At 40.0% G+C, this 25,664-nt stretch overlaps 1 protein-coding gene and 1 pseudogene across 2 annotated transcripts in view; one reads left to right on the top strand and one right to left on the bottom strand.

Moving 5' to 3' along the window:
• Window positions 1-3,508: 3,508 nt before the first annotated feature.
• On the bottom strand, window positions 3,509-3,855 carry LOC111562819 (isocitrate dehydrogenase [NAD] subunit alpha, mitochondrial-like; annotated as a pseudogene).
• Window positions 3,856-8,157: 4,302 nt separating this feature from the next.
• atrnl1a (attractin-like 1a) overlaps window positions 8,158-25,664 on the top strand; it is a 395,368-nt gene continuing 377,861 nt past the window's right edge. Inside the window, exon 1 of one of the 2 annotated variants that reach the window (XM_055018323.1) lies at window positions 8,158-8,949. In XM_055018323.1, the coding sequence (XP_054874298.1) occupies window positions 8,705-8,949 (245 nt within the window). In that variant the 5' untranslated portion in view covers window positions 8,158-8,704. The remainder of the gene's footprint in view (window positions 8,950-25,664) is intronic. The other variant, XM_055018322.1, reaches the window with a different exon arrangement.

Raw genomic sequence — 25,664 nt, 5'->3', positions numbered from 1 at the left:
ATCAGAACTATGAATGAACACGTGGAATTATGTAGTCAACAAAAAAGTGCAAAAATAAAAGCAATAGCATATTTTATATTTTAGATTCTTCAAAATAGCCCCCCTCTGCTTTGATTACTGCTTTGCACACCCTTGGATGAGCTTCATGAGGTAGTCACCTGAAGTGGCTCTCCATCAGTCTTGAAGGAGTTCCAGAGATGCTGAGCACTTGTTGGTCCTTTTGCCTTCACTCTGTGGTCCATCTCATCCCAAACCATCTGGATTGGGTTTAGGTCAGGTGACTGTGGAGGCCAGGTCATCTGACACAGCACTCCATCATCTCCTTCTTGGTCAGATAGTCCTTCCACAGCCTGGAGATGTGTTTGGGGTCATTGTCCTGTTGGAGAATAAATGATGGTCCAACTAAACCAAACTGGATGGGATGTCATGTCGCTGCAGGATGCTGTGGTAGCCATGCTGGTTCAGGGTTCCTTCAGTTTGGAATAAATCCCCAACAGTGTCACCAGCAAAGCACCCCGACACCATCATACCTCCTCCTCCATGCTTCACGGTGGAACCATGCATGTAGACACCATCCCTTCACCTTTTCTGGTCTCACAGAGACACGGCAGGTGGAACCAAAGATCTCAGATTTGGACTCATCAGACCAACGCTCAGATTTCCACTGGTCTAATGTTCATTCTTGGTGTTTCTGGGTCCAAACTAATCTCTTCTGCTTGTTGCTTTTCCTTAGTAGTGGTTTCTTAGCAGCTATTGGACCATAAAGGCCTGATTGGTTCAGAGATGTGTTTGCTACTAGAACTCTGTGAGGCATTTATCTGGACTCTAATCTGAGCTGCTGTTAACTGGACATTTCTGAGGCTGGAGACTCGGATGAACTTCTTCTCAGCAGCAGAGGAGACTCTTGGTCTTCCTTTCCTGGGGACGTCCTCATGGGAGCCAGTTTGGTCAGAGAGCTGGATGGTTTTTGTGACTGCACTTGGAGATACATTCAAAGTTTTTGCAGTTTTCTGGACTGACTGACCTTCAGTTCTTAAAGTAATGATGGACTGTCGTTTCTCTTCACTGATTGGTTCTTGCCATAATATGGATTCTAAGTTGTCAAATAGGGCTGTCAGCTGTGGACCAACCTGACTTCTGCACAACACAACTGATGGTCCCAACCCCATTAAGAAGACAAGAAATTCCACAAATGAACCTTGACAAGGAACACCTGTGAAGTGAAACCATTTCAGGTTCTACCTCATGAAGCTCATGGAGAGAAGGACAAGAGGGTTCAAAGCTGTCATTAAAGCAAAGGGAGGCTACTTCGAGGAATCTAAAATATATTTAGAGTCAATCACAATTGTTTGTTTGCTACATAATTCCATACATCTTGCTTCATAGTTATGATGTCTTATAGTATGTATCTACAATGTAGAAAGTAGTACAAATAAAGAAAAAGCATTGAATGAGAAGGTTTTAACTGGTAATGTATATTGTTTATTCTGTAGTGGTTGCATTAGCAGCTATTAAACAGCAGAGGTCACCAAACATCAATCAACAGATTTAATCTTTTTCTAATCTTTTCCCATTTAATTCTGCTGGTTTTACATCCTCTCATCCTCCGTACCTCCCTCTGTCTTTTACTGGCTCTTCTCTCTGTTTATGTCAGTAAATGTCTCTGACAGCCGACAATATGTGGCCTCAGTGCTCACGTTTTACAGCACATCTGCTTTATTAAACACCACAGCTGCCAGGGAAAGACTTCTAATATGAGCTGATGCTAAAAGCTGCTCTGTCTGCTGCACATCCTCCTGATCCTCCGCTGCCGTTAGTGATTCCGCTGTTTAATTATAAGCAAACTGTCAAAAATCAATATTAGTTTTTTTTTCCTCCCTTTTTTCATTTTTTTTTTCTCTCAGAGTGGGTTCTTTGTGTAAGCCAATCAATATTCCCTACTTGGGCCCTCGGGAGGAGGAGGTTAAAAACGATCTATAATAGGATTCAGCTGGAGCTGCAGGAATAACAACAAACCAAACCAATTTCCCACAGGCTAACTGTGAGGTTTTAACAGCACTGTTCGCCATCCCTCGGAGCTTTGCACCAGGAGATGAGTGCAAGCAGGTGGCAACTCATGTTTATTAGGCCTCTCAGGCTGCGAATGATGAAGAAGAATGAACTTTTCTTTGTGTTCATTTAGTTGGAAACACCCCCAAGGTGAATTTATCCTGTTAAAGATGACAGAACAGACACCATCTTACTCACACAAACTATTAATTTTCTACTTCATGTCCTGCCAGATAGTTAATGAATATTGATATGGAAAAGGGGGTACATATCTCCATATCCTTGACCTTGTCATTTATCTCGACTTGCAAAGGCAAAAAGCGGAACCCGAATCAGTATTCTCATCGCAAGACATTTGATAAATACACTCCCTAATTTAGAGGCAAGGCAGATGTTCTGGTTGCCGGCAAAAGAGCTGCGAAAATTGGCGCAAAGAAAGAAGTGTATGTCAGCAGCAGCAGCAGCAAGGTGCACAGGAGGCAGCGCTGCGTGTCCCAGGAGGCGTTAGAAAGGAAAAGCCAGCCTGCAATAAACCAGCTGTTTCCTCCAGAAATGGCCGAGTGCCAGAATACCTGCTGTAGTCTGATAATATAGAATCTAAACAGGAATCAGCCTGAGTTATTCGCGAAGCTAAATGTGATTCCAAACCTCAGGGGGAAGGGAAAGCAGTGAAATGACAAAGTGCCCAGAGATGAATTTGGATGGCTTCTCGTATAAAAGTAAAAATTTTGAAATACCGTGCCGTAATGTGCAGCATATGAAGTAACAAACTGGAGGAAATCAAATCAGTCCTAAACATATTTAACTGATGAAGATGGATCTTCTTCGCTGGGAGAAATACTCACTGTTTCTCAACACCAGCAGCCACTGAGGGCCTCCATTTATCTTTTTCTTCAAGTCAGCTTGGAGTTTATCCTATAGAAAGTGGCTTTGACAGGAAGACTCTGCAGTTTGGGTTCTGTCTACTACCAACAGTGAGCATCAGTTTCTTTTAACCGTCATTGATGTTTGACTGAATATGGAAACCTCAAAGATCCTTCTGATGCTAATCCAGTTTCTTTTACCTTCACAGCATGTCCATATGGTGTTTTTTTTTTTTTTTAGATTCTAGAAGACACCTAATGAGTGAAATAAGCAGCAAACACAACAGCTGAAGGTTTCCACTTTGAAAATACTAACAAACTTAGGGAACCAGTCCTGTCAGCTTGCAGGGTCAGAGCTTTCTGGATCATTATTCTTCTTCAGAATCAGTATCTGGCTGGATAATTCCAATATTATTGTGTGAAGCAAGAGCGTACAGTTACTGGATAATTACTGCAGTGATGAATATGTTCCAGCTAAACAACCGTGTTGGAAGACGTATCCTGTGGTCATGAAAAGAATGTTGATCTGTTTCAGAAGGGTCAAATTATTGGCCTGCATCTAGCAAAGAAAACAACTAAGGAGATTTCTGAAACTGCTAAAATTGGGTTAACTGACGGCAGATATCAGCTGTAAACTCTGAGCACTTTGAGTTTCCTCCTAGATCCTTAGTGAGAACCTTCTTGTCTCTGATGGTGTTGAAGCAGGCCATCTGGATCTTGTTGCCGTAGTCATGGAGACCCATGTGATGCAGCATCATGACGGCGCTCAGCAGCAGGGTGGTCGGGTTGGCCAGGTCCAGGCCGGCGATGTCGGGGGCGGTACCATGAACCGATTCAAAGATGGCGACTCCGTTGCCGCTGATGTTGCCGTGGATGTTGTCACTCCGAGTCCTCCAATCAGACCAGCACACAGATCACTGAGGATGTATCCGTACAGAACCATCCAACGCATTATCAAAACCTGAAGGATAGTGGTGAACTACCATCTCTGAGGAACAAATGTGGTTGGAACAAACTCTTGGATGATTGTGCTCGGAGAACACTTAAACGTTTGGTAAAATCATATCATAAGAAATCACAGTAGAATTCACGGCTATGTTTAATAGTGAAAGTAAGAATATTTCAACATGCACAATGTGAAGGGAACTCAACGGATTGGAACTAAACAGCTGTGTAGATCTAAGAAAACCACTGATCAGTCAGGCTAATCAGAAAAAAACACTTAATTTGCTATGGAGCATAAACATTGGACTCTGGATCAATGGAAGAAGGTCATGTGGTCTGATGAGTCCAGATTTACCCTGTTCCAGAGTGATGGGGGCATCAGGGTAAGAAGAGAGGTGGATGAAGTGATGCCCTCATCATGGCTAGTGTCTACCAGCCTGTGGGGGTTTGGGTTATGATCTGGGGTTGGTCAGGTTCAGCAACGTTATGTTCCCAAAGAATGAGGTCAGCTGATACCTGAAGATACTGAATGACCAGGTCTTTCCATCAATGGAGTTTTTCTTCCCTGATAGCATGGACATGTTCCAAGATGACGATGCCAGGATTCATGGGGTTCACATTGAGAATGAGTGGATCAGGGAGCATGAGATGGATTGACCTCCACAGAGTCCAGACCTCAGCCCCATTGAGAATCTTTAGGATGTGCTAGAGAAGACTTTGTCCAACTCTCCCATCATCAATTTAAGATTTTGTTAGAAAATTAATACAACTCTGGACAGAAATAAATGCTGTGACATAGCAGAAGTTTATCGAAACGATGCCACAGCAAATGTGTGTCGTTCTCAACGCTAAAGGCGGTCCACTGAAATACTAGAGTGTGCGACTTTTTTTGGATGGACAGTGTATGACAAATGATGAAATATGTGACTTTATTTTCATTCTATGGGGATACTACTTTATGTTAAGAGTCCCTTTACTGCCAAGATAACAAAGCTATGTTGTTGAAATATTCTGAATATTTTGTAGATGTAGATAGCTAGGATTTGACAAGACGGAGCATAACTCTGAGGTCACTGTTGAACAAATATGACCTTAATAATGGAAAAAATAGCGTAGCTTGTATCTCTCTCAGCTCTGCCAGCTTAGTGCACCTTTGGGCCCTTTACTATTACAAACACTTACTTCTTCCCTAGGTTTAGCAGGATGGTCTGTACACCCAAATTTATACAAGGAAAAGTCAAACAAGAACAGATTCCTTGTTTGCAAAGTTCTCGCAAACATTAAAGTGAACAGGACTCTCTCGTTTTTGCACAGCAACAGAACTAGTTTTGTCTGACTTTTGTCGATTGTCTCATGTTTTTGTCATTTTGTTTCTGGTTTTTGTCATTTTGTGTTTCCTTTTTGTCTCACTTGTGTTTTTTGTCCTATTTTTGTTGTTTTATGTTTTGCTTTATTCATTGTTTTGTGTATTATTTGTGTCATTTTGTGGTTTTGTTGTCTCACTTGCGTTGTCTACTTTTTGTCATTTTGTTTCTTGCTTTTGTCCTTTTATGTCTCATTTTTGTCATTTGTCCATTTTTTTGTCGCTTTGTAACTTTTTTTGCCTAACTTGTTCTTTTTTGTTTTGTTTCGTGTTTTGTCACATTTTCCCGTTGTTTTATGTCTCATTTTTGTGATATTTTGTCTTGTTTTTGTTATCTGTCCTTTTTTGACAAAATGTGTGACTAAATGTTTGTTCCTTTGTAGAAACGCTGTGATCTGTAAGTTGTAATGTGTAAATGATAAACTGAGGCACAATATTGCTGAAATTGAACTTGTTTTTCTCATAATGCTTTGTAAAAAGATAATTCCTTAAATGTGAACATTTTCAGAATGTACTTTTTGCATGAACACAAAGTTAAAATTTGGAGTTGTGGTTATTTATAGGTCATTATGCTGTGATGTTACTGGTCACTTGAGATCATATTGGGCTCAGTGTGGCCCCTGAACTAAAATGAGTTTGACTCCCCTGCATTAAATAAATGTGCCTTAGTATGAAAAAATGTGCCATAAAAGAGGCTAATAATCATCTGGAAGCAGCAGATTTCATTAAAAATACTTCTCTACTACTTCTTGCACGACACACACATGCACACAAAGTCTTCAGCTATCATTTCACAGTATAACTTCAGCAAAAAATGCACTTTTTTGATAATTTTTTGCAGAGCTGAAGAAGTTTGGATTCACTCTGCACACTTCACATTCACTTTGTGCTACGGCAGGTTTCCGCTGCAACTGGTACCTCGAGTTGAAACATCATGATTCTCTTCATCACGCTGCAGCAGAGCAATACGTCGCTGCTCGAGAGCGAGTCTATCTTTCGGTGTGAGGATTATCGTCTTCTGGCGCACTGGATGTTTTTGTGAGCCCTCGGGGAACACAGATGCAAATCTTGGCTTTGTTTTCCAAAAGCACCGCTCGACTCCAAAGAACATCTTTGTGACTTTAAAGCCTTCGGAGTGAGATAAAGTTATAAATCAGGGAGGCAGTTTGGGGAATTAGGCCTCTGCTGTGTCAGTCTGGTTTTAATGTTCCTGTCATATCTGCCTCTGAAGTGACTCACATGAATCCAAAATGCATCCGAGCCCTTCTTCAGCAGGAACTTAGTGAGAAGGAAGGAAGTTAATTTCTGATTTGAACACATCCTTCCTTGACTCACTGATTGATCATCTGCGGCAGATGAACCGACTGATGTTTTACAGTTTCCAGCTGGTGATGAATCGCTAAATTGATAGATAATAACCATTTGAGCAATAAAGTGAGCCAGACCCTGCTTTAATGGATTTAGTGGGGATTGGTTATGCCGTCTCCAAACTGTCTCAGGGCAATTGTTCCAGAAGAAATTACCATTTTGCTGCAGTTTTATTAGCGATCATTCCCTGTGGTTACCATTCCTCATAAGTTTCTCTCAGAGACTGCGTGTGTGTGTGTGAGAGAAAAATATATTTCTGTTGACTGAGTGACAAAATTGGATTCTGACATTACTGCTGTGTTTATTCAACCTTGAAGAACCAAATAAAAGAACAGAAAAATGAGGATTTGCTTGGTGTAGTGATTTTAAAAGTCTCTCGAGAAACCAGAATATAAACACTGCAGCACATAAAAGACATGATGGTTAGACCCTCACCTGGACATCTGACATGCAGGTCTGATGCAAGCTGCTTTTTGCACAAGATGCTGAAGCTGTAGCAGCTCCATGAAAGCTGAAAACCGGAGTCGATTTTTTTCTGCTTTGGCTGTCCTGCAGAAGGGATGTGTTTATTTATTTATTTTTTTTAAATCGATCAGTATACCTGTGGACAAGAGGCAAATGGACAGACAAAGATTTGACTTTTCATTTTTCTGTGAATTTAACAAGTTATTATCTGTAATTTAACAAAACAGGGAAAATCTGTAAAATAATAAAAAAAATAGATTTTTTTCCTGTTTTTACAACTAACATTTAATTTTAGTTACTTTTAGTTATTTTTCTGTGATTTTGACAGGTGATTATCTGCAATTTAACAAAACAGGCAAAATCTGTAAAATAACAATTCAAAATATAATATAATATTTTAAAAATGTTTTTTAAAATTAAAATTTTTTCTGTGATTTTTTTTTCTATTTTTACAATTAACATTTAATTTTATTTTTCTGCAGTTTTAACAAGTTATTATCTGTAATTTAACAAAATAGGGAAAATCTGGAAAATAACAATTCAAAATATAACATTTTTTCTAATTGGTTTTACAATTAATATTTAATTTTATTTATTTTTCTATTTTTGTTATATCACATAAATAATTTTTTCACATATTTTCTTTGTTTTGTTAAATTACAGATAATAACTTGTTAAAAACGCAGGAAAATAAGTAAAATTAAATGTTAACTGTAAAAATAGAAAACATTTTATAATATATTTTGAATTGCTATTTCACACATTTTCCCTGTTTTCTTAAATTACAGAAAATAGCAACAACAAATTGTTTAAAAAATCTATCTGTCTGTCTGTCTGTCTATCTGTCTATCTATCTGTCCATCAGGATGATAAATTAAATGACTTTCTCCTGTCGTTGTGACTCCTGGATCTTTCCTTCAGCACCAACACTGAACTGTTCGTCACCGAGCTGCTGCAGACGGACGCCACCGGCTTTGTCTCGCCGTGAGCTGCTGCGTTTAAAGGGAACTGGCCCTTTAACCGTGCGGCCGTACTGCACATGCTCGGGGCTTTGTGCAGGACTTTCCGCGTCAGAAAGCAGCTGTGCACCGAACAGCGACAGCAGAAAGAAGCGGCGCTCCGGCTGGAGAGCTGCGGCTGTCGCATCCTCGCATCCAAGCGGCCAGGGGGCGTCTTTGTCTGGGAACGCGTCCAGCAGCAGCTCGGCCACCATCCAGGCTGCCTGCTCTCATTCCATCTCCCGGATTACAGCTTTCAGGGAGCATCATCATCCCGGCCACGGTCGTGTTTACATCCTTGAGCACGGTGGAAGTTATCTTGGGAGACTTGTTTGGACGCGCGTAAAAACGGCATTTATTGTTTTCACGCTTGTGTCGCTGCGAGCGGATGGGTCCGATTGGAGACGAGTTTACAGTGTTTTCACCGTCTCAACAGTTTCCATCAAAGTTTCATGCCTTTGTCCCGTCCGGCAGCTCGGTCCACGCCGCTCGGCGTGTTCTGACGGTGCGTAGTTACCGCGTTCCTGCGTCTTGGCCACGGGCGTCACAGGTAGCCTACCTGAGCCTGCACGCTTCGCCTCGGATGACAGCGGATCAGTGAGAAGAAGGTGACAGCTCCGTCTGCTCATTCAGCCGCTGGAAAAAACTCCATCATGGATGACACCGAGGCGGAACATCTATGCACCTGGAGCGGGGCGTCCAGGCGGAGCGTCCGGGACGTTCTGAGGACCTACCTGGGGATACTGATGGTGCTTCACCTCGTGCTGCACACGGAAGCCTCGTCCGTGTCCAAGTCGTGTGATAAAAACTGCTTTTCAGGGAAGTGCGTGAACGGATCCTGCGTGTGTGACCACGGCTGGGTGGGAGATCAGTGCCAACACTGTCAGGGGAGATTCAAGTAAGTTCATTTAAATTCGGTTTTTCGAGTTTTGAATCTTACCTGTTGGGTTGTTGTGTCGTGCAGAAACCAAATTGGGATTCAAAACCAGCTACTCTGAGCAAATATTTGTTGTTTCTCTGCTTCTTTGGCTTTTATTTGTGCATATATGTCAAATATATTTACCTGTGTGTCTTTAAAGTGAAACCCTGCAGACGCCACCTGCTCTGTTGTCCGGATATATGAGAGGAAATTAATGTCACACAAAAACAAAGATGAGTCCTGATGCTCTTAGGTCAGTTTTATTGTCTGAGTTATTACATTTCTTGCGTAGAAACTGCCCCCAAGCTGAGATTTTGTCGTCTGACGTGAGCCAAAATAGCTGCACAGGTTCAACTGCTTCAACTCAACTGAGCTTAAACACGTTTCTAAATATGACAGCATGAAATTTTAATGCCCAAACAGCAGATTTGCTGCTGCTTTTTCAGAGCGAATGGAGTCGAGTGCTTCTCTTCACTGTCTCTTTACGCTGCGAGGCTCATTAAACCTGCTGCAGCTGCCTTCCAGCAGGTGCTCTTCAAAAATGATTCACCAATTCTATGACGGATGTCTTGTCTCTGGCATGTTCTGGGGCAAATTTGATTCGACTGTAAAGATGGAATGCAAAAAATGGTTTTGATCGAACTGCTGTCTTATGCTTTTGTGGGAAGATATCGTTTGTTCAGAGTTTGGTTTGGAAGTGCTGCTACCAATGAAGCAAACTGCAGATGAATTAGTGGAATTAGAGACGTTTTTAGTGTGAAACCTACTCTACAAACTTTTCCTAGGAGGTGTTTTTGGATGTAAGGAGTTGTTTTTTTTTTTTATCCTTGGACGTTTGATGGTCATGCAACTAGTCCTAGACTATCTGGACAGTCGACCAGTCTGTTGGTTATTGAAACAAATAATCTAGCATGTCTGTTTTTACATTTAGCTTCAGGTTGTTTCAGGTGCATGCTAACTAGCAACAACAACAGTAAAGTTGATTGTTTTTGTACTTTTGTAGTACTTGCATGTGCATGTTTATGTGAATTGTTGCTAAAACACTGCAGTTTGTGATACCCAGTTTTGTTATATTATGTCAAAACGTTGTTGAACCTGGCAGCTGGTACCATAACGTGCATGCAGGATGTTTTCAGCGTTGGTTTGTCTGTCTGTCTGTCTGTCTGTCTGTCTGTTAGCAACATTACTCAAAAACGGACTGACAGATTTGGATGAAATTTTCAGTGATTATATTTTGGGAGTGATGCAGCTTATAGTCTGGAGCACCTTGTCACTGTAACTATGACAACAAGTGAACACTACATCAGCTGCCTGCTGACAATCACATGATTATGATCCTACTACAAATCGATCACTGCAGACTGATCGGGACTTATCTATCGGAAATGATACAAGGAACAACTGATTAAATTGTGGGGGTGTTTCTGAGTCCCATCAATTCCCGCCACCTGCTACATATTTAGGTCACACAGTTTGGTATCTGTACATAATGTACACATGCAGAACACACGCCTGTGCTCAGCATAAGGTCATTCTGTTTGTGGGTACATCTATATTAAATGGACACATTCTACGTTGCCATGATTTCTGATCATCAATAACTACTAAACGATTGCTGCATTTCTGACAATGACATATGGGGGAATGAGCAGCCTTGGCGGCCTGAACTCGATCAACTCAAGGATTGATGAACACTGTTAGCTTGGTGAAACCATGAATGGATGTTGCTGGTGAGCTCTCCAACCAGTACATCTGTTTCCACTCACACTGCTCCACTGTAACTGTAGTTTAAAAGACTTCTTGGCTGTGCTTTGGGCTGCTAATATATAGCAATATATTTGGTAGCTATGGTTACATTTTTGGTTCATCCAACAGTAAACATGGTCCCTAAGGCCACAGGCTGTAAGAAGGTGGTTCATGCTTTCATATAATCACCTCATTCAGCAACTAGTCTGACTGACTGAATGTAGACTTCAGGTATAAGCCTGCCATTGGTTGCTCATTTCAGACTGTTTCGTCCTCTCCTATCGCTGACTATGTGTTACAGTTTTGACAGAAAACAACAACCTGTGAGCAGCAACCGACCACACTGTAAATTTCAAGATTTGTGCCAATTGTGCAGTGAAGCAGCTCTGCTACTCTATATTATGGATTCTCTGTTTAACGACTGTACTAGTCTACCTGCATGCAAACGTTCCACTAAAGCAACTTGACCCTTCTCTAGTTTTGAACATTGATGCTGTGTTCTTTGCTTCCTTTGCCCAAGACCAATGTGTTTGGCTTAAAGAAACACAACCAAGCCATTGCGCTTTGTTTCCTCCATAGTAGAATGATAATGAGGAGCAGTCAGACTGTTATGTAGTACAGAATGAGCCAAGTCGAGCCTAGTAGGTGCTAGTGGAAAAGCGCTTTTAGATTATTCATTGCACCCCCAGATTGTTGCAGAATGGATGATTCCTTTAAACAGTAAACTAATACATGCTACACCATCCTACAGCAAAATCTGGCTGCTTTGGATTAGACAAGCGATTGAACTCATGGGCTCCAAATCTACTCCCAGATTGGAAACTGCACTGATGTCATGCCTCATATGAAAAATTTCTCTGATACAGTAGGTCCTCGTTTTACGACGTCCTCGACCTACAGCGTTTCATGGTTACTTCGCCATCTCCCATAAATTTATAAAGAAAGTCTCGTACCATCATTCCTACATATGCTGTTTGCAACATTAAAACAAATTTCATGCGGGAACTAGTTGGCGAGGGGATCAGGCGAATACATCGTCACATGGCACTATACATGGAAGACGGCTGTGTTTACATTCACCACTTGTACCCTACATTGGATTGTGCTACATTTGTTTTCTTTTGTTTGTGGGGGTTTTTTGGAAGCTTTTTGCCCCTCATTATGGCTCCCAAGCGTAAGTCAGACTCTTTTGATGGCAGCGCTGCAAGGCAGTGTTTTTTTTTCCCTAGATTATGATTTTACCACTGTGTTAGTGTAGGTGAGTGACATAGGTACTTATGCACATATGTGAGTTCCGACTTATGGCGAAAGTCTCGTTATGTCGTGCCGTAGGTATGGAATTCCCCCGTATTATGACAACATTTCACCTAAAATGTGTTTCTGAAAACATCTGAAGAGAGAAGTAAGCTGTGCAGCTGGTAAATATGTTTTCATTTTAGATGAACAATGGTCAGCTAAAATCTTTTAGGGAATTTCCAATGGCCGTGGATTACACTGGACGCCCCTGATTTGTATAAAACAGCCGAGACTCCAGAATGCATCACAGGGCTGGACGTGTATTTTTAGATTTACCTGCTGCTGCAGTGAAGGTAGTTCACATTCAGCTTTTCATTTTGCTGCTTTAGCTGTTAGAAAAGGTAGTTAAATAGATATTTCCTGCTCTAATGATCAGACGTCCTCTCCCTCTCTCGTGCCCTGTGGCATTGTTCACCCCTCATACCCTCCTGAGAGAATGAGGTTACCTTGTCACAGTCACCTACAGCTGCTCGGCACAAATATGGATGAAGAAACGGCAGGACTTAAGCGCGGTCTTCTCTCTCCGGAGGATTATATTGATTTCTCAGTCAATGTGATTGTTGTGAGAGAAGCAGTGGACAGCAGACAACAGCTGTAGGCTCAGCAACACAACAATCCAGTACAATAGTGTCTGTTAGTATCGAGTAGTTCTGACGTGCACACGCTGTGAGATGTTGTCTCAGAAGGGTAGAAAAGCAGTGTCTAAATAGACAGCCTGATGTGGGAAATGCTGAAAATCGATATGGTAAAAGATGTATTCTTTGAAGGAAAGCCCACTTTGCCACAGTGTGATAAAAAAAACAAAACATGAAAACATGGGAAGAGCAAGAGGGAAAAAGGAGGAAAAATACCTACAAATGTGGAATAATGAGGAAAAAAGCGTGTAGAGAGCTGTTTTATTTATTTTTGCACTGTTTTTTAATGATTCTCAACAGTTTTCATCGGCCTTACCCAGCTAAAATGAATTCTGAAGCCATAATATTGGTTATATTTTGATAAATCATCTCTTTTTCATCTTGTTTGCTTTGCAGAGTCTTTATCTGACTGTTACACAAGACTGCCATTGTCTTGTATAATGTATATGTATGTGCATATGTTCCTAAACCTTGAAGCTGATCCTGAATTCAGGACATCATTTGGTTTAATTAAGCCTGAATATTATTGATGATATTACGGCATCCATGCACACTACTTAAAACACTTAAATGGCCAGTTTTGCAATCATACAGCTCATAGAAGGACTCCTGAATGTTCCTACTAGGTGGAGATCTAAAAGGTCAGACAGGATCCGTTTGAAATTTTAGCATTTCTTGTTGGAAATTCAATCAGTCGACTACAAAGTGCCAGACAAATGATGACAAGGAGACTTTCAGTGACTACAGAGAGATATAATCAACCCCAACAAATGATAAAATGATCACAGAGACTGGAAATGATCACAAAAGGAACGTTTCTAAAGCAGGAACTCTGCATTTTTAGTCTTCTTGTTGCCATTGCAGTGTAGAATCCTCCACACTGGCAAGGTGACGGAAATGTTTGACAACAGTTTTGATCACAACGTCACTTCTGAGCGCTCTGAAACAACAGCAACAATGTTTGGGACCGAGATGGTTGTTGTTTTTGGTGGTAGAACGCAAGGGTTGTAAAGTGGGTTTAAGATGGTGCTGTTAAAATCCAATACTTCACATAATTTAAATTTAGCCGCCACACCTGTTGAAGTAGTCGAACCCGGTGCTTCTACAACGCTTATAATGTTCACTGGAAGCTCCTGCTAGGTCAACATATCAAGCAACTGTGTAAAAACCTTCGACTCTTTGACTTAAATATCGTTCTGGGGAAGAAGAAGAAGCCACAAGGAGTCAGAGCTGGTTTGTTGGGTGAGTTTTGTGGTCAAACAAATCTGTGTCTAATGGCCACAGTTCATGTCATTTGGCCAAATATTCTCTCACTGCAGTAAAAGTCTGCGTTGACGGCTGCAAGGATGGCTGGACAGTTTCTAGGCCTTCTTTTTCTTCACACACAGTTATCATAATCAAAGCATCAGTGGTTATTAGAATATTCAACATTACGTACTTCACACTCTTATACTACTGATCAATAGCATCTGCCGGGATTACATAAGATAAGATATGATAAGTCCTTTATTTTCCCCACGCCAGGGGAAATTCACATTGTTACAGCAGTTTATGTAGCAATAGACATAGTAATAGAAATAAAATAATGATAGAACAGTAGTAATAATATTTACAATATATACATCATCATTTACTTTCAGCACATCGTACTCAAAGAAAATTCCACTACAATAGCATGGTGGAAACCTTTGTATATAGCGGCTTTTATTAGGAGAAAACTGCTACGATTACAGTTTGTTTTGTCCCTGTTAAACCAGTCAGCATCAAGCCCCGCCAAGCATGTTTTTCAATTATCTGCCCTGGAGTTGGTCCTTCTTTCTGCTTGGAAAACAGCCCTGAAAGAGGCTCTACTGGGGCAGTTCCTGTGGTCAGAACATGTCCAAAGCATCCTGCAGTGGAAAACACCCTAGAGAGACATAATCAACCACAAAGAAAGATAAAACGACCACAATGACAAACAAACTCAGTGTAAAAAGATCTGAAACAATCACAAATAGATGCAGAATGACCACAGTGGTTTGGTACATAGGGATGGTATTTGTGCCCGGGCACCCGCCGGCTCACAATCTGTCCACGGCTGTCTTGAGTGGGTGTTGAGTCCACTTGAAACCTGAAAGCGAAGTAATCTTCCCCACTCAATCATCTACCTCGTACTGTATGTCGTGAGTGTGGCATTAGTGTCTCTTTTCTGCAGTGTTAGTGTCCTATCCACAGTTTTATACTTTCTTTTGCGGTGTTTTACGAAGGAGTTTTCCAGGCTTGACGCCCCGTTAATGCATTCATGTTTGGGATACAGATGGTATGCTAAACATGTGAAAATTTGGCATTAAAACGACATTGGAAATGGCCTGAAAAATGAAAATGTGCCTTTGTATTAAGCTCCGTATAGAATAAATCGCGCGGTAATCCATCTGAAAAACACCGGAGGTTGTTTTTTCGGGGGGATTGCGAACAAGCTGAATCTCCCTGTCAACAAGCAGTATTACCAAAACACTGCTGTCCAAATAGTTGTGTTATCGGAGGGATTCGCTGTACTTGTGGCTCCGTCAGCGGTATCTATAGAGAGCAGCGGACCTTCAATATACGCTGCCGTGGCTTGAAAATACTCAATACTGGAGCTTTAGTGGTCGTTGGATTGCACTGGGGATGATCACGAAACACAAACGCTCCACATACACAACGCTGTGCCTCATATCCACACAGACAGATCCAATAAAGGAGAAATAGGGAGCAGACTCTGTTTGTCTATTGATTTAAGGTATTGGTTCTCTGTTTAGTTTTATTGGGCCGCAGTCTCACAGTTTGCTTTCCACTGGTGTTTTCTCGCTCTCATCTGGTTGCTCTGCACTGCTTCTCAGAAAAAAAACCCACATACAGTTGGCTGCAAATAACCTTGACTGTGAAATCTAATAATGTTTTCATTTAAAAATGTTCTTATATGCTGAACATTACCTTTCTCTCTTTGTCCTTGCGTGAATCACTGCCTTTATTGAAATGATATTTGGGATTTTCCTCATCTTATACTGTTGTTGTAGTATTTTTTTTGTTATGCTCTTGCATTATGGACACGCTCCTCACCCTGACTGCGCCTTGAGATCCTGTCCATGAACAGGATCGGAGACAAGGAACAGTCTTGGCGGAGTCCAGCACCCACTGGAAACATGTCTGACTTTGTGCTGAGTATGCAGACACAGCTCTCACTTTGGTTGTACAGGGACGGAATGGCTTGTATCAGTGAGCCTGGTGCTCCATACTCCTGCAGTACCCCCCACAGAACCCAGCATGATCATAAGCCTTCTCCAGATTTCTCCAGATCCAAAAAACACATGTGGACTGGCAGGTTGAACTCCCATGACTCCCTCAGCAGCTCCGCAAGAGTAAAGAGTTGGTCCACTGTTCCACGACCAGGACGGAATCCGTATTGTTCCTCCTGAATCCGAGGTTCGACAGTCGGTCGGAACCTCCCTTCCAGCACCCTAGAATAACCTTTAACTTGGAGGCTGAGAAGTGTGATACCCTGGGAGTTGGAACACACTGTCTGGTCCCCCTTTTTGAAAATTGGAAGAGTGGAAACAAATAGAAAATGTAAATGGTAAAACATCTGTTCAATGTAAAGCCACCATTTTTCCCCAGTATTGGCAACACTTTTAGACACTTGGAAAATGTTGTATATATTAACTGTAACTTTTTAGAATTTTTTTTTTTTTAGAAGTAATCAAAGAAATTATTATATATATATATTTCTTTATGATTTGTGTCATAATAACTGTGCCACGCTGCACAAATGGCATTTCTTTATTCTCTCTCCTTGTTCATGGTTGTTCTGTTTCCATAGAGGTGCACTACTTTACATCACAGTGAAAAATGAGCCCACTGTGAGGAAAAATGTGACAAGACTCAAAAATGAATTTGTAATTTTTGTAGGCCCATCCATCCACCCCAACCTCACCCTCCTTAGTTGGGTACAGTTCAGAAATGTGGAACTTCAGACCTTATATACAAATCAATAACAAAACATAATGCAACCAGCTGTTATGTTTGCCACCAAAATGTAATTTAGAAAACAATTTAGCAACATATGAATGTAATTAACCCAGTCTATGGTGTAAAAATCATGTTCAGCTGTCCCCCAGACTTCCACTCAGTAACTTTTCTATGTGCCAAAACAACTTGTAAACACTTTAAACTGAAACTAAAAGTTGCAAAGCAGTGATGTTGCAATCTTTACCTGCAATTTGCATTTCTTTCCTGCATTTTTCAAATATCAAGTCAGGCATTCGAGGTGTTTTGTTTCTTTTATACACATTCAATTTCAGCAGGAGCTAATCCTCAGCCTTTAAGTGGCATCAGCTGCTGCAGTGAAGTGATGCTCTCAGGTAGACTAAACCTGTTTATCCTCGATTAAACTTGAGGTCAGGAGGCTGTGAAGCACTCGTGGACCAGACGTAACTGTGGCAGGTCCAACGGCAAACCGCCTAATGCGGCACATCAAAGTAAACCTTTTTTTTTTTTTTTACTAGAATAAACCACTGCATTAATCTCGCCGCTTTGTCTCTGGCATGCTAAGTGCAGGCAGCCAGAAAGACCGGAGGCCACAGCGAAATGAACTCACACTGATCAAACATTATAAGTCATTATCTCCTGACAGAGATGCAGCAGCGGAGGGGTTCTGGAACAGGATGCTGATGGTTGCTAATTGATAGAGTACAGACAGAAAAAAATAAATAGAAAATGAAATCAAATCTGTTGCAGTTGTAAAGTCATCATGCAGCAGCCACAATGGAGATTTTTGCCTCAGACACTTGGAGCCGAAGAAGCCGAATTCATCTCACTGGAGGCTGATAAATGGACCGAGGCGACTCCAAGTTTAGACAACACTCTACGTGATGGGATTTAGAAATTTACAAGTCAGTCACAAGAGCTAACGGCATGAACAGTACCTCTATGACAGGAGTGTCAAACATGTGGCCCGCCGGCCAAAACCAACCCTCCAGAGGGTCCAATCCGGCCCGTTGGACGACTTTGTAAAGTGCAGAAATTACAGAGAAGACATTAACTGCAAGTTGCAAATTTGTAAAACGATAAATTTAAAATAATTTCTAGACCATGACAATTTGTTTTGATCATAAAGTAAAATACTAGATTGCTTCATTGTTCTTTTGTCATTTTGTGTCTCATTTTTGTAATATTTTGTCTTGTTCTTGTTGTTTTTTTGTCTGACTTTTGTTGTTTGTCTCATGTTTTTGTCATTTTGTTTCTGGATTTTGTCGTTTTGTGTTTCCTTTTTGTCTCACTTGTGTTTTTTGTCTTATTTTTGTAATTCTGTGTTTTGCTTTATTCATTGTTTTGTGTATTGTTTTGTGTTTTTTAAGCTGCTTGTATTGTTTGTCTACTTTTTGGGGGTTTATTTATAGGTTATTATGCTGTGATTTTATTGGTCCGAATTACTGGAGATCAAATTGAGTTGATTGTGGCCCCTGAACTAAATGAGTTTCACATTCCTGCTGTATGAGAAAGAAATATACATAAAAATGTTATTTTTATTCCTAAAATGGGATTAGAGTTTTGGGTTGAACCACTCCACTTCAGGTCTGATTTAATCTGTCTGCTAATACTGTGACTGCAGTTTTGATATTCTGGCGGCACAGAAATCCTATTACATGACGTTGGAGTCCTTTATGGGTCCCTGCCAGACTCCTCGTCACGTTTCTGTGTGGCTGCAGCTGGAATGTCAGGAACTACTTGCCTTGTTGGTGGACCAGCAGCTGTAACTTCAGACTGGGCTGCAGTAATATTAGACAGAAAAAAAAAAATTAAAGTGAAAAACAAAACAACAAAAAACACAAAAGTGACACAAAAAAACCCCACAAAACGACAAAAATATGAGACAAACGACAAGTCATTTTTACACTTTACAAAGTTCTCCTGACGGGCCGCATGTTTGACTTTCTTGCTCTAGAGTCTTCTTCTATTCTTCTTCTTTCAACAATTTAAAGAAAGTCAGTACAATTCCACTGTTGAAGTAAATTAACAACACATTTTTCAACATCCAGTGGTGTCAGAAGTTTTCTATTGCATACATGGTTTATCGGGCTGCACAGTGGTGTAGTGGTTAGCACTTTCGCCTTACAGCTAGAAGATCCCCGGTTTGCATCCCGGCTTTCCCAGGATCTTTCTGCACAGAGTTTGCATGTTCTCTCTGTGCATGCGTGGGTTTTCTCCGGCTTCCTCCCACAGTCCAAAAACATGCTGAGGTTAATTGATCATTCTAAATTGCCTGTAGGTGTGAATGCGACTGTGATTGTTTGTCTGTATATGTAGACCTGTCCAGGTGTCCCCTGCCTTCACTCTAAATCAGCTGGGATAGACTCCAGCCCCCCGTGACCCTAAAAAGGATTAAGCGGTGTATAGATAATGGATGGATGGATGGTTTATACGTTTGCAAAAAATAAAAATAGTTTTCTCAGTGTTGATTCATCAACAAAACTTCCAATTTTTTCCAGTTTATCTGTCCATCGGTAGAATCCGAAGTTGTTCATTCTGTCCTCACAGTCAGTGCAGCTGTGACTGAACACAGATTTTCCATATTTTTCTTGACTGTAACATGTGTGAGTTACTGGATATATTAACTGTCAGGATCAGTGGCTTTGTGGGTGATGCTCTGGTCACTTTTGAGCCCTTGAGCAAGACCTTTAACGTTTTCTGCTCCAGAATTGCCTCATTATGAACAACCTTGGGCTCTGACCCCAGCTAGGTTAGACGAAAAGAACAGCTCTGTCATGTATTTGTGAAAAATGAAGGCATTTTTGTCCGAGCTGCACACAGTCAGTGGGTAAAAACAGCTGGTTTTGTAAATGAAATACACTTAATCCCAAAGTTATTCATACCCCTGTAAATACAAGAAATTTCTTAATTTTTTCAGTTGCACATCAGGATTTCACCTCAGATTTGATATCAACAGGACATACAAGAAAGTCTGAGGCCATAGCCAGTTTATTTAAGATAGAAAGTGTAAAGAAACATCTTTAACAGGGTGAAAACAAAAAATCACACTGTCCAAAATTACTCATTATTATTACTGTCAATAATCAACTGAAACAGAGGAAGCAGAGGGTCTTTCCTGGTCCATAGAGACCATTTTGGTGCAGTATTTGCTGGAGTGTCTTCCTTGATAGAGTCACACCACTCGCACTCAGTTGCTTCAGTAGTAGTCCTTGATTGTTTTCAACATCTCGCTTGATCTTTCTTGCAAGCCGAAGTGACACGACTGACTTCTGACCACGTCCTTTGAGGGTTTTGACTGTATGAAATTTTTGGTGCTTCTTCATGATACTTTCCACCGTTGCCACTGACACCTGAAATTGTTTGACAGTTTTTTTTGTACCCTTTTCCTTCGTTTTTGGGGTTTACAATGTCAAGTTCTCATCGAGCTCTTTGGTCAAGTCTTGCGTTGACTTGGAAATAACTGAAATGTCACAAGCAAGTCGACTTTTATAGTCAGAAAACTGGTTAAAAAACAAAAACTCTGAAACATTGAAAACAATATTAAACACTTTTGACCCTTAGAAAGAATGGTTTGTTTGAACGTCCTGTGGCTGTCTGTGTTGGTGTCACTGGGGTATGAATAATTTTGGTTTAATTTAACACCTTTAACAGTGTTACTTCACATAACATAACTGGTTAAGGTTCCAGACTTTCTGAGGTGAAATACTGATGTGAAACTGAAAAAATTAAGAAATTCCTTCTATTTGACAGGGGTATGAATAATTTTGGGCTAAAGTGCATATAAAGAAGTGTTGCATAACAGCATCAACTGGTGCGCTTCAGAAGGAGTCAGCAGCAGAAATGTGCTGAATGTGAGCTCTGACTCACAACAACATCAGTTTCAGACTGTTTTGCAAAATGCTATTCAATGAGTAATGGTAATGCATTTTAAATATTTACTATATCTGTCCAGTTCAACCAAAGAATGATTAATGCTGGTGTTCCACCTGGTACAACGCTGGCCAGCCTTATCCACAAAACCCAATAATGTATTCATCATTTGTAATCCATGAGCACGAAAGCTAACTTTGACATGAACTGCAGGATGTTTGGAGGACACAGATTATGCTGCATGATAGCAAAGGAAGAATATTCTCAATGCAACATGCAAAAAATGATTTAATGCCAAAAGAACAGTGAGCAATCTAGTATTTAACTTTATGAGCAAAACAACTTGTCATGGTCTAGAACTTATTCTAAATTTATATTTTTACAATTTTGCAATTTGCAATTAAAGTCTTCTCTGTATTTTTTACACTTTACAAAGTCGTCCCTCTGGACACTCTGGAGGGCCGGTTTTGGCCTGTGAGCCCCATGTTTGACACCCCCGATTTAGATAATAAATGAGAGCTTCTTCTTCTTCTAAAACATCTAAAGGCGCAGTCGTTCTGTTTATAATAAACTACAGCCTCAAATATGTGCAGATGGACACAAAAGGAATCAAAGATGTAAATCCTGCTGTGACGCCTGAAGGAACGACTGTGGAGCCGATCAAGGACAAAACCAGCACACGAGGGTTTCAGTGTTTTTCTGACATCGCAGTCATCATCTGCTGACACGAGCGTCAACCCGACTCTGTGTGTGTGTGTGTGTGTGTGTTGTGTGTGTGTGTGTGTGTGTGTGTGTGTGTGTGTGTGTGTGTGTGTGTGCGTGTGTGCGTGTGTGCGTGTGTGTGTGATTATGTGTGTTTAAGCCTCCGGCAGTGTGCGGCGATGATGACACAGCTCGTGTACTGAAGTTGCCGCCGAGTTGTTGTGTGTTTATTACTGTGTGTGTGTGTGTCTGTGGGAAAAGCATGTGAGTGTGTGTGTGTGTGTGTGTGTGTGGGAGGAGGAGCATCAGAGCGCCATCTGTCCAGTGTGAGTTAATCCGGCTATGATGAGAGTGAAAGCAAGGGCAACACACGCACACACCTACACACACACACACACACTCACGCATACACACACACACACACACACACACACACACACACACACACACACACACACACACACACACACACACACACACACACAGTTGGATGGGTAGGTGTGTTACATGAATAATATCCCCCATGTGTTCCTCCCCGAGGCTTCGCCAGAGTCCCAGAGAAGGGAAGAGGTCTGTTCCTGTGACATCATCATCGTGGGACGGAGAGTCAAACTGATGCTGTTAAATACACTACCGTTCAAAAGTTTGGAATCACTCAGAAATGTCCTTATTTTTGGAGAGAAAAGCAGCTTTTTTTCAATGAAAATACCATTAAATGATTAATTATAGTGTATTGTGATTAATGCTGTTTCTTTTTATTTTCTTGCATCAGTCGATTGCATTGTAACAACCTGCCAAATTCTACTTTATCAAAAGGTTTTTGTCCTCTGTGGGTTTTGGCAACACAAATGTGGACCAATCACAAGTGAAAATGTGACGTCAAATTACATCAAGACTGAAACCAGCGGCTTAATACTGTTTACGTTCTCTTGTTGTCAAACCAGCTCTGACCCATCAAGGTCTGGACTCCACAGACCTCTAGAAGCTTGCGGAGTTTTTAGTCTTTTGCAGTATGCAGAAAAAAGTCAAAAATATTGTCAAAATTTAAAAGTATACAGCCCAGATTCTGCTGCCGTTTCTACCACACAGACACACAATTGAAGCTACAAATCCACTTAAAGAACATTATTTACACATATATGTACACTACCATTCAAAAGTTTGAGATCACTTAAAAATGTCCTTATTTTTTGAAAGAAAAGCAGTTTTTTTTCAATGAAGATAACATTAAATGTATCAGAAATGCAGTCTAGACATTGTTAATGTGGTAAATGACTATTGGAGCTGGAAACAGCTGATTTTTAATGGAATATCTCCATAGGGGTACAGAGGAACATTTCCAGCAACCATCACTCCTGTGTTCTAATGCTACATTGTGTTAGCTAATGGTGTTGAAAGGCTCATTGATGATTAGAAAACCTTTGTGCAGTTATGTTAGCACATGGATAAAAGTGGGAGTTTTTCGGCTTTCATGAGTCTGATCGGGTTTTACAACATTTTGCAGTTACTGCAAGTGAATAATTAGTCTCTGTGGATTTGAATATGACAAATTTTACTGTTTTTCTGTGTCTTCAATCATTGTAAAAGGCATGTTTTGCGTTTAGATTAGCGATACCAATATGGTTTTATCAGGACTAGTACCAATACAGGTTATTTGTAATCAAAGATACCAATATTTGGAACCACGTGGTAAAATGAAAGTCTTCCTGTTTAAATATATTATATATACTCTGCAAACTGGCCAAAATTGTAGATAATGTCAACAGCAAAATGTGCAACCGTAAGATTACACTGTATTACTGTATTTAAATCAGATGAAATTTTATTTTTCAGATATTTGCCTGTATTCTCATTGTTTTTGTAGCGTATGAATGTCACAATATTCCACCATTAAAAAAATTATTTAAAAAAATTCTTACGTTTTTGCTCCCTTTCCCCTGCACACCTTTTACATGCACCAAAATGCAGCTATATGACACACAAAGTACAGTGATGAACACAAAAAGCAGAATATGAGCTCTTTAATACACTTAAATGACTGAGTAGATTTAAATAATAATTTAATATATTAATAGATTATAGTGATAATCATTATTATAAGTCATGGACATGGCTCCACAGTCACATTTTACCTCCCTGGTTGTCCAATCAACTGCTGACAGAAAATGTTTTCTATTGACTTTAGTGATAACATGATATATTATTGAATTAGCCTTTGGAATGAATATTTTAGGTTTTATTTACAATTTGTTTTTGAACCGTTAACCTAAACATGAACTGATTCTTTTTTTGTCATATTTTGAATATAATTTGATCAGTTCTGACACTCAAACTGAAATTTAATAGATTTTCTGTCTTTGCTTCCATCTTTTTTTTTTTTTTTTTTACTACACTACAAAGACTATTTGTGAATTATGTGTCAACAGTTTGGTCCTGTCTTTATTTGGATATTTGTCTTCCAGTCACAGATATCTAGATTAGTTTTCTGTTCGCTCATCTGCCACTTTCAGACACTTGAAGCGATATGAGATGACAGCGGCGCTGCTTCCTTTGATGACTGATTATTTATTCTGTGTCCCAATTCTGCTGTCTCTATAAGGGCACATCAAAATGACATCTTAAAATAAAACAAGTTTAGTCTGAATTGTGCTGAATTGTGTCACTTATGTGGTCTGAACTCGAGGTCTTGTACTTCTTGTACTTGATGGAGGCTCAGGTGCAGAAAATGTCCTTGGATAAATGGGAACATTGTGAAGTACTTTGACTACTGCAAAGGTAGAAAAGAGTGACATAAGTGCGGTCTTTTTATTACTACTGATCAGAGTTGATGTTTTATTACGCTGAACTGGCAGATGGAATCGTGCAGTCAGTGCAAGAAAAATCTCATAGAGGGTTGGGACCACTGTTGTTTTTCTGTTCAATTTAATTTTATTTATATAGCGCCAACTACAGGTCAGATTGCCTCAAGACGCTTTACAGAACCAATATGCCTGAACCCCCAGAGCAGCTCTAAGGCGACAGCGCCAAGAAAAACACCTTTTTAACGGGAAGAAACCTTGAGCAGAACCCGGCTCTTTATGTGGAGGAACCATCTGCTGCTGGCCGGCAGGTTGAAAGGGACAGAAGAGGTAGAGAGGTGGGAGAAGAGGAGGGTCTTTTTTATATAGTCAACATGTAAATTCATCATTTTCTTCTGTGATTTTACTCAATATTATGTGTAATTCAACAAAACAGGGACAAATTGTTAAGTAATAGTTTAAAATATTATTTACCATTTTTCAAATTTTTTTTTGCTGATTTAAATGCAGAAATAGTGTAATTTTGCAGTTTAACATTATAAAAGCACACATTCTCATCTGTAAAAGTATATACTTTTTTGTAATGTTGTTTTTATTTTTTTTGTTTTTACAGCCAGCATGGAATTTTTTTTCACAGATTTTCCTTGCAATTATCTGTAATTTAACAAAACTGAAAAAAGTATATTTACAGTATAAAAAAATTGTAAATTAATATTTATAAAATAATATTTTTAGCTGATACAGTAAAATGAGTGTAAATTCACAGTCAGATATTGTAAAAAAATGCAATGTCATTTGCACAAATAAAAATGTTATTTACAATTTTGGCAATTTATTTAACGTGTTAATGAATACTTTTTCATGATTGTACTAATTATTGGCTGTAATTTAACAACACAAAAAAAGGCTGTAAAATACTTACCAATTTTTCAATCATGTATTTTTCAGTATCTGTAAAATACAAATATTTTCCTGCCGATTTAAATGCAGAAAAAAAATAATGCAAAAGAACAAATGACTGTTTGTAAAAATACGGATCAGAAAAATCTGCAAAATAACAATAAAAAAAGATTACAAAACTACACAACACTTTGTTGTTTTCCTTTTTTTTTATTAACCTGACAACAGCACAAATCTGAAAACCACATAAACCACTCAGGATCAGAGAAAGCGTCGACCTGACCTCCAAACTCCCCACATCCAGATCCGACTGGTGATGCAGCTTATAGTCTGGATCCACAGATTTGTTAAAGATTTCTGTATCATTGTGAGATAGCAGAACGGCGTCACTGTAACCATAACAACAAGTGAACACTACATCAGCTGCCTGCTGACGATCACATGATTGTGATCCTACTATAAATCCACTGCTGTGGAGTTATCAGGACTTATCTGTTGGAAATGATCCAAGGAACAACTGATTAAATTGTGGAGGTGTTTCTGGGTCTCATCAATTCCCACCGCCTGCTTCATATTTAAATCATGTGATTCGGTATCATAACGTACACATGCTCAGCACAAGGTCATTTTGTTTGTGGGTACATCTATATTAAATGGCCACATTCTATGTTGCCGTGATTTCTGCCACATGTTTTTTCAAGGTTTCAATTGTCAGAAATGATTCAGCGACTTGGCAGCCTTG

This window comes from Amphiprion ocellaris, chromosome 16 (genome assembly GCF_022539595.1).
Source record: "Amphiprion ocellaris isolate individual 3 ecotype Okinawa chromosome 16, ASM2253959v1, whole genome shotgun sequence".
NCBI classification, from domain to species: domain Eukaryota; kingdom Metazoa; phylum Chordata; class Actinopteri; family Pomacentridae; genus Amphiprion; species Amphiprion ocellaris.
This window is presented reverse-complemented; position numbering and strand designations above follow the sequence as displayed.